Source organism: Vigna unguiculata, chromosome 4 (assembly GCF_004118075.2).
Source record: "Vigna unguiculata cultivar IT97K-499-35 chromosome 4, ASM411807v1, whole genome shotgun sequence".
Taxonomy (NCBI): domain Eukaryota; kingdom Viridiplantae; phylum Streptophyta; class Magnoliopsida; order Fabales; family Fabaceae; genus Vigna; species Vigna unguiculata.
Window position 1 is genome coordinate 2,428,311 of NC_040282.1, and position 13,210 is coordinate 2,441,520.

The window sequence follows — 13,210 nt, forward strand, 5'->3', positions numbered from 1 at the left end:
TATTAGTGTAATCTGTCTCATAAAATATGGCATTGAACATCGAAATTCTATGGAAGTAAAAGATTAATTCTGGTATAAAAAGGGACACCAAACTCTTGGCACACTCAAACTGGGCACACAATTTAAGCCAATTGAAGGAATTTGGAATTTTTTTGTTGTTGAGTTTTCCTGTATTGTCCATTTACTGTGCTTATAAAATACACTTATGAATACTGATTTTTATGTTTTAAAATATATAAAAAGAATTTTAATATATCAACATAAGTGTATTGTTAATGTTCATGAAGACAACACAAAAAAAAATCGGTAAAGAATGCAGACTCCATTTGAACAACCTCTGCAGACACTATTTACTGTAAAAGAAAAAAACATTTTTCACTCCTTGTGCTTTTTTCTAGACTGTCAAAAGTTACAGCTGCAAAATTTCAGAACTATTTATGGACATCAAAATTGAGAATTGATATAACCACAATTACAAAAGAATTGTGTACAAACAAATGGTACAACCTGACAATGACTGCACTTGCAGATTGCAAAAGGAAAACCAACAACAAAATAGAAAAACAAAGAGAGAAAGTAAAAGAAAAGAAACAAGAGTGGAAAGAATCACAACTTGGACAATAATGTAAGTAAGGTGATGGCTTCAATTCAACCACTCACTTTTATCATTGCAAAAATTCTATACAACTTGACAACTTGTTCTCCACCTTTCAGCAGCAAAATGAACAAATATTTGGTTAGTTGTATAATTGTTTCCTATCATGCTGGGTCTTCTATAACACGCGATGACTGACCCCTCTCATGCTTCCCCGATGCACTTGGTCGAGGCACTTGAGAACCAGTAACTGTCTTCTGTAATGGCTTCAGAGCCGCCAATATTTCAACAAATGTAGGTCTCAACTTTGGATCTCTATAATACAAAAAGAAAACATCCAATTATGCAAGATAGAAAATTTCTGAGACATACTATGTAAGATCACTTGGTTGTGTTCTGAAACAATTAGCACAAACGTTTGAATCATATCATTCCTACTGCTGTTTTTTCTTTAATGTGCAAGACAAATGAACCATGATAATGGAAAAAAAAAAAAAAAAAACAGATTTAATGACTCCCCACACCAGCTGATTGCAGTCACTTGTCAATAAAGTTATTTAAAACCATGTTCAATTTCATAATAGATTAACATATTTTCCAAGATTAGTTTATTTCAGACAAAGAACTATTGGCAATCTAACATATACATTAAGAAGTGGACTTTAAATTTAATTCAACCCCATAAAACCGGTTAAAGTGGATGCAGACTTCACCTTACAAGCTGATTTTGTGGGATTGTATTAGACTTAAAGTCCACTTCTTAACATGGTATCAGAATCTGATTCCGATCCAAGGACTTCCAACAATATGTAGCAAATGCTGTCATGAAAGAATGCACCAAAGTTTACAGACATTTTAGAATGAAAAGTTTACTCACGTTTGCCAGCATTTCCTGATAATATCTGCTATGGTAGGGTCCACATTATCAGGAATGTCAAGACGGCGATGCTGGAAACCCACAGCACCAACAACTTGCATTGGATTCATTCCACCCCAGGGTTGCTGCAAAGTGGAGAGCTCCCATAATATGACCCCAAAGCTATATACATCACACCTATATATTGGATCACACCTTATTAGAATCATAAAACCATGAAAGGGTTTTTAAAAAGTGGTAAAGCCAGTATGAACAAGTAAACAAGCTTCAAATTTATCTTGTTCATGAAAAAATATTTTATTAAATAGAGGGAAAGGATAACTACAACAATCTTTCCAGGGGGGAGAGGGAGAAATGAAGGTAAGAGAAAATTCATATCAAAGGACACACAAAACACCCTTTAAAGTGCAGGCATTCTGCTTCAACTGTATGCAACAGACATTGCACAATACCATAACATTTAGCTTTTTTTCTTAGGAAACCATTAAATAAAATCATGAAAAATGGCAACAGAGCAGAAAGGCAACACCAAGAATGCCAAGGACTTCAACAAGCTTTCTTCATGAGAAATTAAATTATCCATATAACAATGCAAAAGGAGATAGTTACTACTTGCTTCTGATTAGGTGTTTCTAAACAAGCCCTACACATGCCCCACTTAACAGAACAAATATTTATATGTGGTTTACAATATGCAGCATGTCATTTAGTGGCAATTTTAAGTAAAGGAGGAATTGAAAGAAGAGAAAGGATGCAACCGCACTTGTACCCGTCCAGCATAATAACAATAACAATAATAACAACACATAAACAACAATAAAATAATAACAACAAAGACAAAATCAAGAGTAAAACAATTACTTCTCATTTGAAGGTTCATTTCTCAACACCTCAGGAGCCATCCACTCGGCCTGAAACAAGATATGAAAAATGGATTTAACTAATATATTTAACTGCAGTTAGCTGGACAATCTTTTACTGATAAGTGGAGATGTAAAAATAATGGTGATGAAAGAATTGAATGCACAGGAAATGCTCAAATAAAGAACAAATCTATGGCTGAGGAAACAACCTACGATAGCTTACCGTTCCTGCAGTTGATCTGGAAGAAAGGAATGTGCTATGCTTCATTCGGGATAAGCCAAAATCACATACCTATTCAACAGAAAGAAAACATAATCGAAGTCAACACAAAGCATTCTTCACGCTACTGATAATTTTTTATCATGAAAATAGATTGCACCTTCACAACCCAATTTTTGTCAACAAGAAGATTTGGGGACTTCAAATCCCGATGCACTATCACTGGAGTGCAGTTGTGCAAATAGTTCATTCCTCGAGCCTGAGATTCAAAAGAAACAAGTTACAGGTTTGTTATAGCATATTATCAATTCCTTTCTGAATCAGTGATGCAATATTGAAAGACAATAAATCTTACAGCATCAATAGCCATCTTTAAACGCCTTCGCTCATCTAGTTGACTGTTTGGTCTATGAAGTAATCTATACAAACTTCCTCTGCGGAATATAATCTAGATCTCAGTATTTGAAGAACCAAAAAGAAAAAAATAAGGCCCTCCAAAAGTATTAATTAATCACATTAAATAAATACCATAACAGTGTGTTTGGATAGGGAATTTAAGACGGTAATTTATTTTTATATAGAATTTGAAACACTCTATGACAAAATATGTTGTTTGAATAGGGGAGAAAATTCTAGGATTTCAAGTAATTGGATTAATAAAAATGAAAAAATTTCAAATTTTACATTAAACAATCCCATATAAATAAAGAATCACTGCGAAATCAAATCAAGAATTTTAAGTACCTGGGAAGAAATTCAGTAACAATTGAAAGATTTGGAGGTCGAGTTACTGCTCCCATGAAGAGAACAACATTTGGATGCCTCAATCTTTTCATTATTTTGACCTATTGAAATTAACATCATAAGCTTTCTGGAATTTAATTTATAGAATAGATGTTGGCATTCAAAGTAAAAATGTACATTAACTTGATGAAAATCACAGAAAGTAGCTCTAGTCTGACACATTGAAGTATCTAAAAATATACATTAGAAAAAATAGCACAACAAAATAAATCAGTGATATTATTCATTTATAACACTCTTCATTACAAATAACATGAGTTTATCAACATGGACTGTATAAAGCTTTATCCTTATTAAAGAAAAATTTTCATTAGAAAAGACATTACTTTTAACAGAGGAGAAAGACAAGATATTCTCATCAATAAATAAGCTAGAAAATAGATAATCTCTTGGATTATCTCATTTTTTTTTTTATATTTAAAGGGGTTTTAAGCTACTTATGTTGAATTTTAAATTAGTTTGCTTTGAACAAAACAAATTTTAGAAAACTAGTGTGAAGGACAGATTCTGTAAAATTTAGTTAGGATTTTCATTTATTACTCAATATTTTCTTTATAATTTTAGTTAAGAAATACAGAAGAGAAATTGAAGTTTTAAGAGAATAAAGCATTTAAAAGCATTGAGCCTGGACATCTAGACCATACATAAATAGGATTAAAGAAAGAAATAGGGAGGGTATTTTGATCTTTTTTACTCACTTTTAAGATCATTCATCATATCTCCAGAAGCTTGGGTATGAGAAAGGACAAAAAGGGTGGAAACTCAAGTCTAATTCTCTTCAAGGGTCTATAGAGTTTTTTCTTTATTTTTGCTTCTATTTTCCCTGTGTCTAGCTTTACCCTTTTTGTTAGGATTGGGTGAATTTCAATATAATTCTAATCCCTGAATCTCTAATTTGGATTATTAATGAAATTTTATTTCTTTATCTTCGTCTTTATGTCCCGTCTTCTTAATGCTCTCAATATCTTTAGGGAGTTCTACACAGAAAACTTTTAAATTTCACCTAAGGAATTAGGATTTGAATAAATTTGAAAATCTGTAAACAAAGCAGAAATTAAATTGAACCAATACTCATTTTAAAGCAAAAGCTAAAATCCATGCTAATTAAAGTATACTATAATTTTCAAATTAGACTAGAAAAGTAAATAGTTTGGTAGTCTTAAAAAAAATTTGAAGCCTTATTATATGTGGTTAAGAAGGTGAAGCACACAAAAAACCAATGGAAGCAACTGAAAAGATAAACCACTAGATCTCACTGAAAAAATGAGTAAACAATCCAAAAGAAATACAGTGAGGAAGTAGAGATGACCCGTACTTCAGTTTTGAACTCTTCAAGTGATTCACCAGATATATCTTGATCTAGAAACCTCTTTACAGCAACTTCCTAAGAACCAAAGAGCAGAAATGAACTGTAAGTGTAATAATTCTATAATCTATAACATAGCAGAAAATTATCCTAACAATATAGACAATAATAAAATGGGAAGTAAGCTAGCAGTAAATATAGCAAAACAATTATTTTGTTCAGATCAGAATGCAACTAAAGCCCAAAGAATTCTTGGCATTGGCACAGACACATTCAATTCATAAAAAAAATGCATTTTATAGATTGTAGCACATACCCAGGTGTGCAAGTGCATCAATAATAAGTCTTGACACTGTTCATCTCATTTTGAAAAAAGCATAATAAAGTTGCATACCACATGCCTCAGTGAAAATAACACAATAAATAGATTCAAGTTCAAGAATATAAGAAACTCACTGTTCCACGCCATTCACCACGATACACCTCCCCATATGATCCTGCATGTCAAACGTGCAAAACCAGATAAGTAGCACTTACCATCTAAGAAAAGAATGTAATCAATTCTTATATAAAAAAGTACAGTTAATACCAAGTCCGATACGCTCCCCGAGTGAGATTTCCTCCCATGGAATGTCAACCTCAGCAACATCATGATCATCTAATGCAGAATCAGATTTTGTGCTATCGTTACTTACCACTGATCTATCAGATCTTCGCTCACCTTCTGAATTTGCTCCTAAAGCTATATGTTCTCCATCACCACTACCCTTCAGGTCACCAGCACTGTCTGTATCTCCATCACTTCGACTGCCTTGTTCATACTGTTTACTGACAGCAGCTGTGGTTGCTACTACAGCTGCAGCAGTAGCAGTAGCAGCTGCTGCTACGGGAAGATCTATGTTTGAGTCAATGCTAGATTTTGCCACCGCAGCTACCATAGAAGATGCAACAACGGCAGCAGCGGCAGCTGCAGCAGCAGCAACAGGAACATTTTGACCATATTTTACCTGAGGTTGTATATGCTGTACAAAAGGAAGGTTGATTCCTAAACCTTCTACATGTTTGTTCTGGACTCTATTTTGTGCCAAAGGAGGCAAAATTCGAGCTTGAGAAAGATTACCATCAAGCTCAGCTTCTTTATGTCCACTTCGCTGCTTATGTTCATCTTTTTCTTCTGTTGGAAAGTTGGCCTCAGCTGAGGAACTTGAGTCATCATCATAAATTTCAGAAAATAGATTTGGAGGAGCAACCACACCACTTTCAAGTAAAACGTCGTGAAGCCTCTGGGCTAAGTGAGGGTTCTCCTTTGCAGCATCGATCATGTATAGAGAAACATCTTTGACTTTCATCTTACGTACTGCAGGAGAACTGATCCCTTCAGTCCAAGATGGAGATCTTCCATGTACATGTGGATAATTAGGTCTGCCATGAGCTTCCTGCTCAGTGATCTTCTCATCAACATTGCGAGGGCTTTTAAATTCATTCAAGGTTTGTATTGATTCTTCCTTTACCGTGGAGGGCATGCTTACATCAGATTCTTTACCTGTATGAGGAAAATGTTTTGATCTGTTTGCTTTGTCCAACATCCCCAAATCCAAAGTTTCTTCGTATGAACTTCCAACACCACTGCTGGATGATGCTACATGTGAGGAATCAAGGTCTCTAGATGAAGGACTGGCCACATACGATGATTCATCGCACTCTATCTGTGATCCAGTTGCATCAGCTGGAATAAGAGTTCCAGGGTCTGCCATTAGATCAACAATGTACTCCCTGAAATTCAAATCAAGCACATGTTCAAACACAGCTTCTATCCTAGGACAATATCACACAAGACATTAAGAAACGCCATTTTGTGAGTTTTCTACACAATAGAAAATTGATGACAGAAAACATGTAATACAATTACTATCTCAATGGAAATGTACAGAGAATTATAAACAAAGAAATTCTGCTTACTATTACAGTAAAAATTAATGAAAGTTACCTTCCATCATCAATCTTGACAAAGTTTATCGCCACATCATCGGAATTGGTATATTGCAGCCCCTTCACCAATCGACATGGGATGCCCAAACTATCAGCTAGAACCTATGCCAGGACTCGTTGGAAAATAAATCAGAGAATAAAAAAAGTTGAAAAACATAAAAACCCTGCTATATTAGATGTAATCATGTGCTTGATCCATGTACACAGCCCCACCCAACAGGAAAAAGCTTATGTTGTTATATCATAAATGCATAGAAAAGTTTTGAAGTACTAAGAAGTAAAAGAATACAATAAAAATATCAGAGAATGTGTAGTTCACCCGAAATTGATCTTTCTCTTGAATCTTGATATATTCTAACAATATTTTTGGTAAACCTAACAACAACTTTTCATTAGAGCCTTCTATCAACTAATATGTGGAATCATTCCTAATTGAAATTCAAACCACAAAAGAAAAACTGTTGGGATAAATACCTTAAATAACAATGCACGATGCCGAGACAATCCAATAGTTAGAGAACCAAGTGGCAAAAACATGCTACCAAGGGTTGCTTTGAGACTGTAACTAAGACTCCTCCATGCTCTTGTCATACTTTCATGATCTCCAACTTGTCCACCCATATAATCAGCCACAAACATGGCAAGCTTGCGAACAAAATTGCTATCTATAACTTCAAAATCTGAACTTGATTTGCCAGTCAACTCCTGGGCCTTTTGCACAAGTTTCAACAAGTTTGAATCAGCAGCCCTATTGACCAAGACAGCTTCCCACGTACCACTACCTGAGATTGATGTTCCTTGAAGTTGCAAATCTACAAAGGAAGGCATTCTTGCAGGGTTTGACCCAGATAAGTTCCCATACAGATCGTAGAAACCATCCAAGATCTTGTCATCATAACCAAGAGCATTGTAATTCTGTGAAGCACGGATAAATCTACGATATGAGATAAGTTAGAAAAGAATATAAGTAGGACAAATAGGGTCAACTAACCAGATGACACATAGGACTAAGTTCCTTGCATAACAAAACCGTTTAATGCATGCATCATAAAAGGGTTACAATAACACTTCAATAATAATTCCAAATGCATAGCCCTATGAAAACCAGCCAGCAAAGTATACCAGGCTAGCAAAATTCCATATTAACCTTTTGTATGACCAAAAGATTAAAGATTGGACACTAAACAATTCAAGAGGCATTTGAACAAGAAAAGACCTATATACAAGTTAAGTAAATAAGAATTAATATTATTTTTCTGATTAATGTGTCATGGACCAATTATTCCAAAAGCTTAAGTTATTAGGTGAAGACACAAATGGTTTATTACATATCTACCGCAGCACCTCACCCAAACCCTTTGAGCTTGATGCATTTTAATGCACAAGCCCACCTACTTTTGCTGAAATTCATCGTATTGAACCAAACATCCTGAAAGCTTAAGTTGCTAAGTGAAGAAGACCAGTAAATGGATTATAACATTATCTCCCATCATTTTATCAGAGTGATTCCAGAATCTTAAGAGAAATAAATTTTTACTTGATTCAAGGGTCAAAGACCTTAAACTTCCATTGCAAGACAATCACATTTTGCTCTCAGGATTTAACATAACCTTAACTCTAAAGTCCAAGTGAAAATTTCCCTTATCTTCGTATGGAGAAGCAAATCAATTTGTGATATTCTAAACCATCATTAATATCCAGATTTTATGCCAGATTAGTCCATACTGCAAGGATGCAAAGCATCTTGCCTTGATTTAAACATCACTTCTCAAGAAATAAAGCCGATGCAGAATGATGTTGGAATTTCCACCCTAAAAGCACAGTTCAGAATGATACTAATATATTTAACGATGTCCAAATTCTACCAACTATCACGAGTTGCTATCCCTGTCATTCCACAGGGGTAAGAAAGGTCAAAGAAAAAACCCCACATGAATAAGTTCAATCACATGTGATATAAATAAAGTCTCATATCCTTCCTTCCATTTTTCTTTTCTCACAATTCATCTTCATGCTAAGATGTATACCCCTAATTAAAACTCCACGGTCCAAACAATGCCAATGAAGAATGAAGTACCAATCTACACATCTGAAATTCTTCACAAATTCTAGAAGTCTCATATTCCTCTAAAATTGACCTGATTATCAAACTTACGACTTGTAATGTCTTTTCTTCCACCAGCAGCATGAAAACAAGAAGAATGTGAATGAAGTGACTTACCCAATACCGGTAGGCCACAACTTCAGCTGGTGTATAACCAGGGTCACAAGATCCCAAACTGATCTGCTTAACAGCTTCAATCTGCACAGCTTCAGGATCCTCCTTTGCACTCAGCTCTAAAGCCAACTGTATCTGATACTCTTCCTCCACTTCAGGATCCCTGGAAGCACTAGAAGCTGAATCAAGCCTAGCTGAATCTGACACAACATCCAAACCACCACTGGTAACTGCATCAGATGGCTCCATTCTCTCGCCCCTTGCCTGGCTCAAAGATGGAGGAGGACTAGAACTCTGCCTATTGGCAACTGAATGCAACCAACTCGAGAGCCCAGATAAGGGCTTTTGCTCAGAACTTTGAGTGGACTTTGAGCGTAAAATCTTCTTGGAAGATGAAGATGAACCAAGATTGGACTTGCTACCCTTGGATGAAGAAGACCCTTGTTCATTCTCTGATCTGTTAGACATGATATGAAGCTTCTTAAGAAGGTTCTTCATGTCTTTCCACTAAGCAACAGCACTGAATGCTAGAGAAGTGGAAAAACCTCCATAATGATCTAGGACCAAGCATGAAATCCAAATCACTTTCTCATAGAAGAAGAACCATTAAAGAAAAAGCTTTTCTTTTCTTTTTTTTCTGTTGGCTGTTAAACCCCAAATAAATACCAAATCAAACAATAGTACCCTTTTTCAAACGTTGCCCAATCAAGGCGATCCAGATGACTTGGATTGAAATGGAGCAGATTCCTTTACCCCAGATAACAACAGATAGACACTGTTGAGAGACAACACAGAAAATACACCAACTGAAATAAATAAATAAACATGTGCAGCCTCAACTTCACCAACTTCAGATGTTCTGTTCTGTAACACTGCTATACCAATCCACACATCATCATCATCCCATCAACTTTAGGAAGCAGAAAGAGGAAAAAAAACGAGAATCACTGAGCACCCCAGATTGAGAAAGATGGATCTTTCTAAGCTGAGCACAAAAATAGAAGGAGCGTTGGTGAGTGTTGAAGAGAACATTAAAGGGTAAATTGCAAATAGAATAGAGAGAGAGAGAAAGAAAGAGAGAGGAGAGAGAGAGAAAGAAAGAGAGAGGAGAGAGAGAGAAAGAGAACAAGTGGAAGGAGTAGTAGTAGTAGTAGGGGGCCACAAAGGATGACCCACTTGTGTAGAGGGGCAGAAGGATTTCAAGGACCCAGAAAAAGGTAAACTTGGTGGGAAACACAACAACCAATGAAACACACCACTTGTTGTTGGTTCTTCCTTTCTTCATTCCTTCTCACCCTCTAGTTTCCAAACTCAAAATGGTGCTGCCATGCCATCATCAGTTTGAACACAACTTTAGTTTCTGTAGAACTTTTCAAAAATGGAATAAACAATTCTTCAAGTAAGCTCATAAAAATTATGTTGCTAATGGATTGAGTTCATAGAAAGATGTGAAATTCAAAACTGAAAAGATTAAGTTTTGACATATGTTTTTTAATGCTGGTAAATTCTTTTGACCCAATTCAAATTCACCTGAGTTTTCTAACTTGATAAGTTTAATTTAAATATATTATGACTGCAAGAAATTATTTTGAAAAACAGTTTAATTTAATGAACTAAAAATATTTTCTTAAAAAAACAAGAAGAAGAAACGAAATTCACCTCAAATTTTAAAGAATAAAAGCATAGTCAAACTATAAAATTTGCACCAAAAATGAGAATTGGACGGAAAAAAAGAACAAGTTAATTTCGACACACAAGGAACATTTTCACATTGTAAATTGATCAAAAATCACCTCAAATACACTTGTTGAAAGTAGTTAAAAAGTCAATAAATTAATTATTATGAAGAGAATGTACAAACACTATGCACTTTTAATATTTAAAAAAAAAAACATACCTTTTGAGTTGCACGCCCTTTGGTTATTTGAAGCAAAACCAATTTTTGTCTTTGGCCATATTTGCCACTTTTTTTCCAACAAGAAGACAAAATGAATTTTGAAGTGGAAGTGGGAAAAACTCACTTTCATGCTCAAGTTTCCATTTTCACCATTCACCATTCTTCAACAACTATTATAATAATACTAAATAATAATAATTAATAGTAATAATTCCCACTTTGATAGTCACCACCAATCTTTGATTTTGTATATCATGTCACTCAATTCAACACTACTCCATTTGGCTAAGTAAATTATTTTCTATGTTTGCCATTTTTAGTGTTGTAGAGATAAAAAAGTAATGAGACTTTTACTACTGCTTACTTTTTAATAAAAAAGTCCACAAAACAATAAACTTAAATATGTTCGAGCTCTATATTACCTATTTTTGTTTTGATTATTTAATCTTTTTTAAAATTAATTCCATAATGAATTAAAAAGTTTGGTTTAAGCTTCAGAATGCAAATTTGATCTATATATTTGTTTTGGTTTAAATTTTAAAAATATTTTAAATGTTTTTGTTTAATTTTTCAACATTTTGTTTAATGTAACTACTTCTACAATTTCTTCAATCATAATGGTGACTTGTTAGGTCAATATGAATACCGAAATATATTTAATACAAATAATTGATCAATGACAACTTAAAGATACATTAACAATAGAATTGATAGACATAACAAGGAGATTTAAAATAAAAAGTTATCTTTATTAATATATTCAATTTATTGTTATTTTGAGGAATTTAAAATCTATATTAATTATGTACATCGTCGTTCAACAATAGTTAATAGAAAAAATTACCAAAATTATTCATCATCAAACTTTCTATTTACAATATTTCTCTATGTGTATGTATACACTTTCTTCTTGCAGGAAAAGTAAACAAAACAGCACAGAGATACTTACTATTCTTAATTAGTTGAAGGCTTAATTAATTATTCATCATGCACATGCCTTAATGTGTTAATACTTAAATCATTTACGTGTTAGTTAGTCTACGAATGAGTAGTTTTTCCACATTTTAATATCCAACATTAGTTGTTTTACGGTATAAAGCAGCCATAAAATCAAAAAAAAAAATACAAATTATTTATACTTTGTTGAAAAAAGTTGAATTTGGTACATTGTTGAAAAATTTTCAACATTTGAGTTCAACTTTATTTATTATCATAGCCAAGTAATAATTTATTTCATACAGACGAGCTAATTTCGTGCATGGGACAAAAAATTAGTGGATGGTCCGTTAGTAGCCCGATATTGAGTAGATCAAAATGTTCAAGAAAATTCGCTATGATAAACTCAAACTTATGTATGATATCATGTTAAAAGTGGTCTTTAAGCCTAACTCAACGTCACAAAATCGGACTTGTAAAGTGAAGATTGTATCACTTTACAAGCCAAGTAATAATTTATTAATTTATTTGCGTGGGATAAAAAAATTAGTGGGTGGTCCGTTAGTGGCCCGATATCGGGTGAAACAAAATATTCAAGAAAGTTCGCTAGGATAGGCTCTGATACCATGTTAAAAGTGGACTTTAAACCTAACTCAATCCCACAAAACTAGCTTGTAAGCTTGTAAGGTGAGGATTGCATCCACTTATATATTGTGAATTAGTCTTATCTCTAGTCGATGTGAGATTTCCAACAAACTAAACGAAGAATTTTTGTGTTGATTAATGTCTTGCCAAGTTAGAAATTTACACTTTAATAATTATTCCGGTACACTTAATAAGTTTCATATCATTTAGGAGTTGAGATCAAACATAATTCAAATATTCCTTCCTCATTTCACCTTCTGAGACACCTTTTAAAGACAAAACTGTGACGAAGTTCTACATCCCAAAACGACAATACTTCAAGAACGTGGTGATTGTTCCTAACGATGTTATCGGACCGACTTAGTCAGATCGGAACAACAACAACAACAACAAAAATTCACCTTTTTTTATCCTTGATTCAACATTAATCTTATATGTAAATAATTATATATAGAAATATATTAAAGACACTTGCTTTTTAAATGAAATAAATAAATATATAAAGGTTTCATTCTTTTTTAGAAAAGAGATATATAAATCTGTAAAGTCGAACCAGAATCCTAAGTTATAACAGAATATATTTTTATGATTGGAGAAAGATAGAAAGAAAAGAATTGGATAAAGTGAATAATTAATTAAGAATATTAATTTGCATGAAAGAAAAAAAAAAGAGATTAAGATGAACCCGCAGCAAAGGGCAAGAAAAAGTGCATTAAGTTAAAGAGAAAGAAAAAAAAAAAAGTTGTGCAGGAGATTGAAAGAAAAAGTCATAGGTTAGATGTGATATTAAATAATATGTGGTGATGTGTTGATTTAATTTTAATGTTGACCAATTGTTCTATTGACATGTCTTCATCTAA

The 13,210-nt window shown here is 33.6% G+C and overlaps 1 protein-coding gene across 3 annotated transcripts; it reads right to left on the reverse strand.

Annotated features, from left to right (window-relative positions):
* Positions 1–428: 428 nt before the first annotated feature.
* LOC114181763 (probable serine/threonine-protein kinase SIS8) lies at positions 429–9,993 on the reverse strand. 3 transcript variants are annotated; one of them, XM_028068307.1, is made up of 13 exons: positions 8,876–9,985; positions 7,129–7,569; positions 6,653–6,756; positions 5,255–6,438; positions 5,122–5,162; positions 4,675–4,743; positions 3,300–3,400; positions 2,911–2,989; positions 2,716–2,814; positions 2,559–2,627; positions 2,334–2,383; positions 1,473–1,649; positions 429–910 (listed from the first exon to the last, which is right to left on the reverse strand). In XM_028068307.1, exons 1-13 carry the CDS (start codon positions 9,368–9,370, stop codon positions 760–762), a joined length of 3,060 nt encoding a protein of 1,019 aa, XP_027924108.1. In that variant the 5' UTR covers positions 9,371–9,985; the 3' UTR covers positions 429–759. The 3 variants fall into 3 exon arrangements, 2 of the variants coding, with proteins under 2 accessions (XP_027924108.1, XP_027924109.1); XM_028068308.1 differs by having other exon boundaries at positions 7,129–7,588; positions 8,876–9,078; XR_003603916.1 differs by lacking the exons at positions 429–910; positions 1,473–1,649 and having other exon boundaries at positions 2,911–3,003; positions 8,876–9,993.
* Between the last annotated feature and the right edge of the window lie 3,217 nt (positions 9,994–13,210).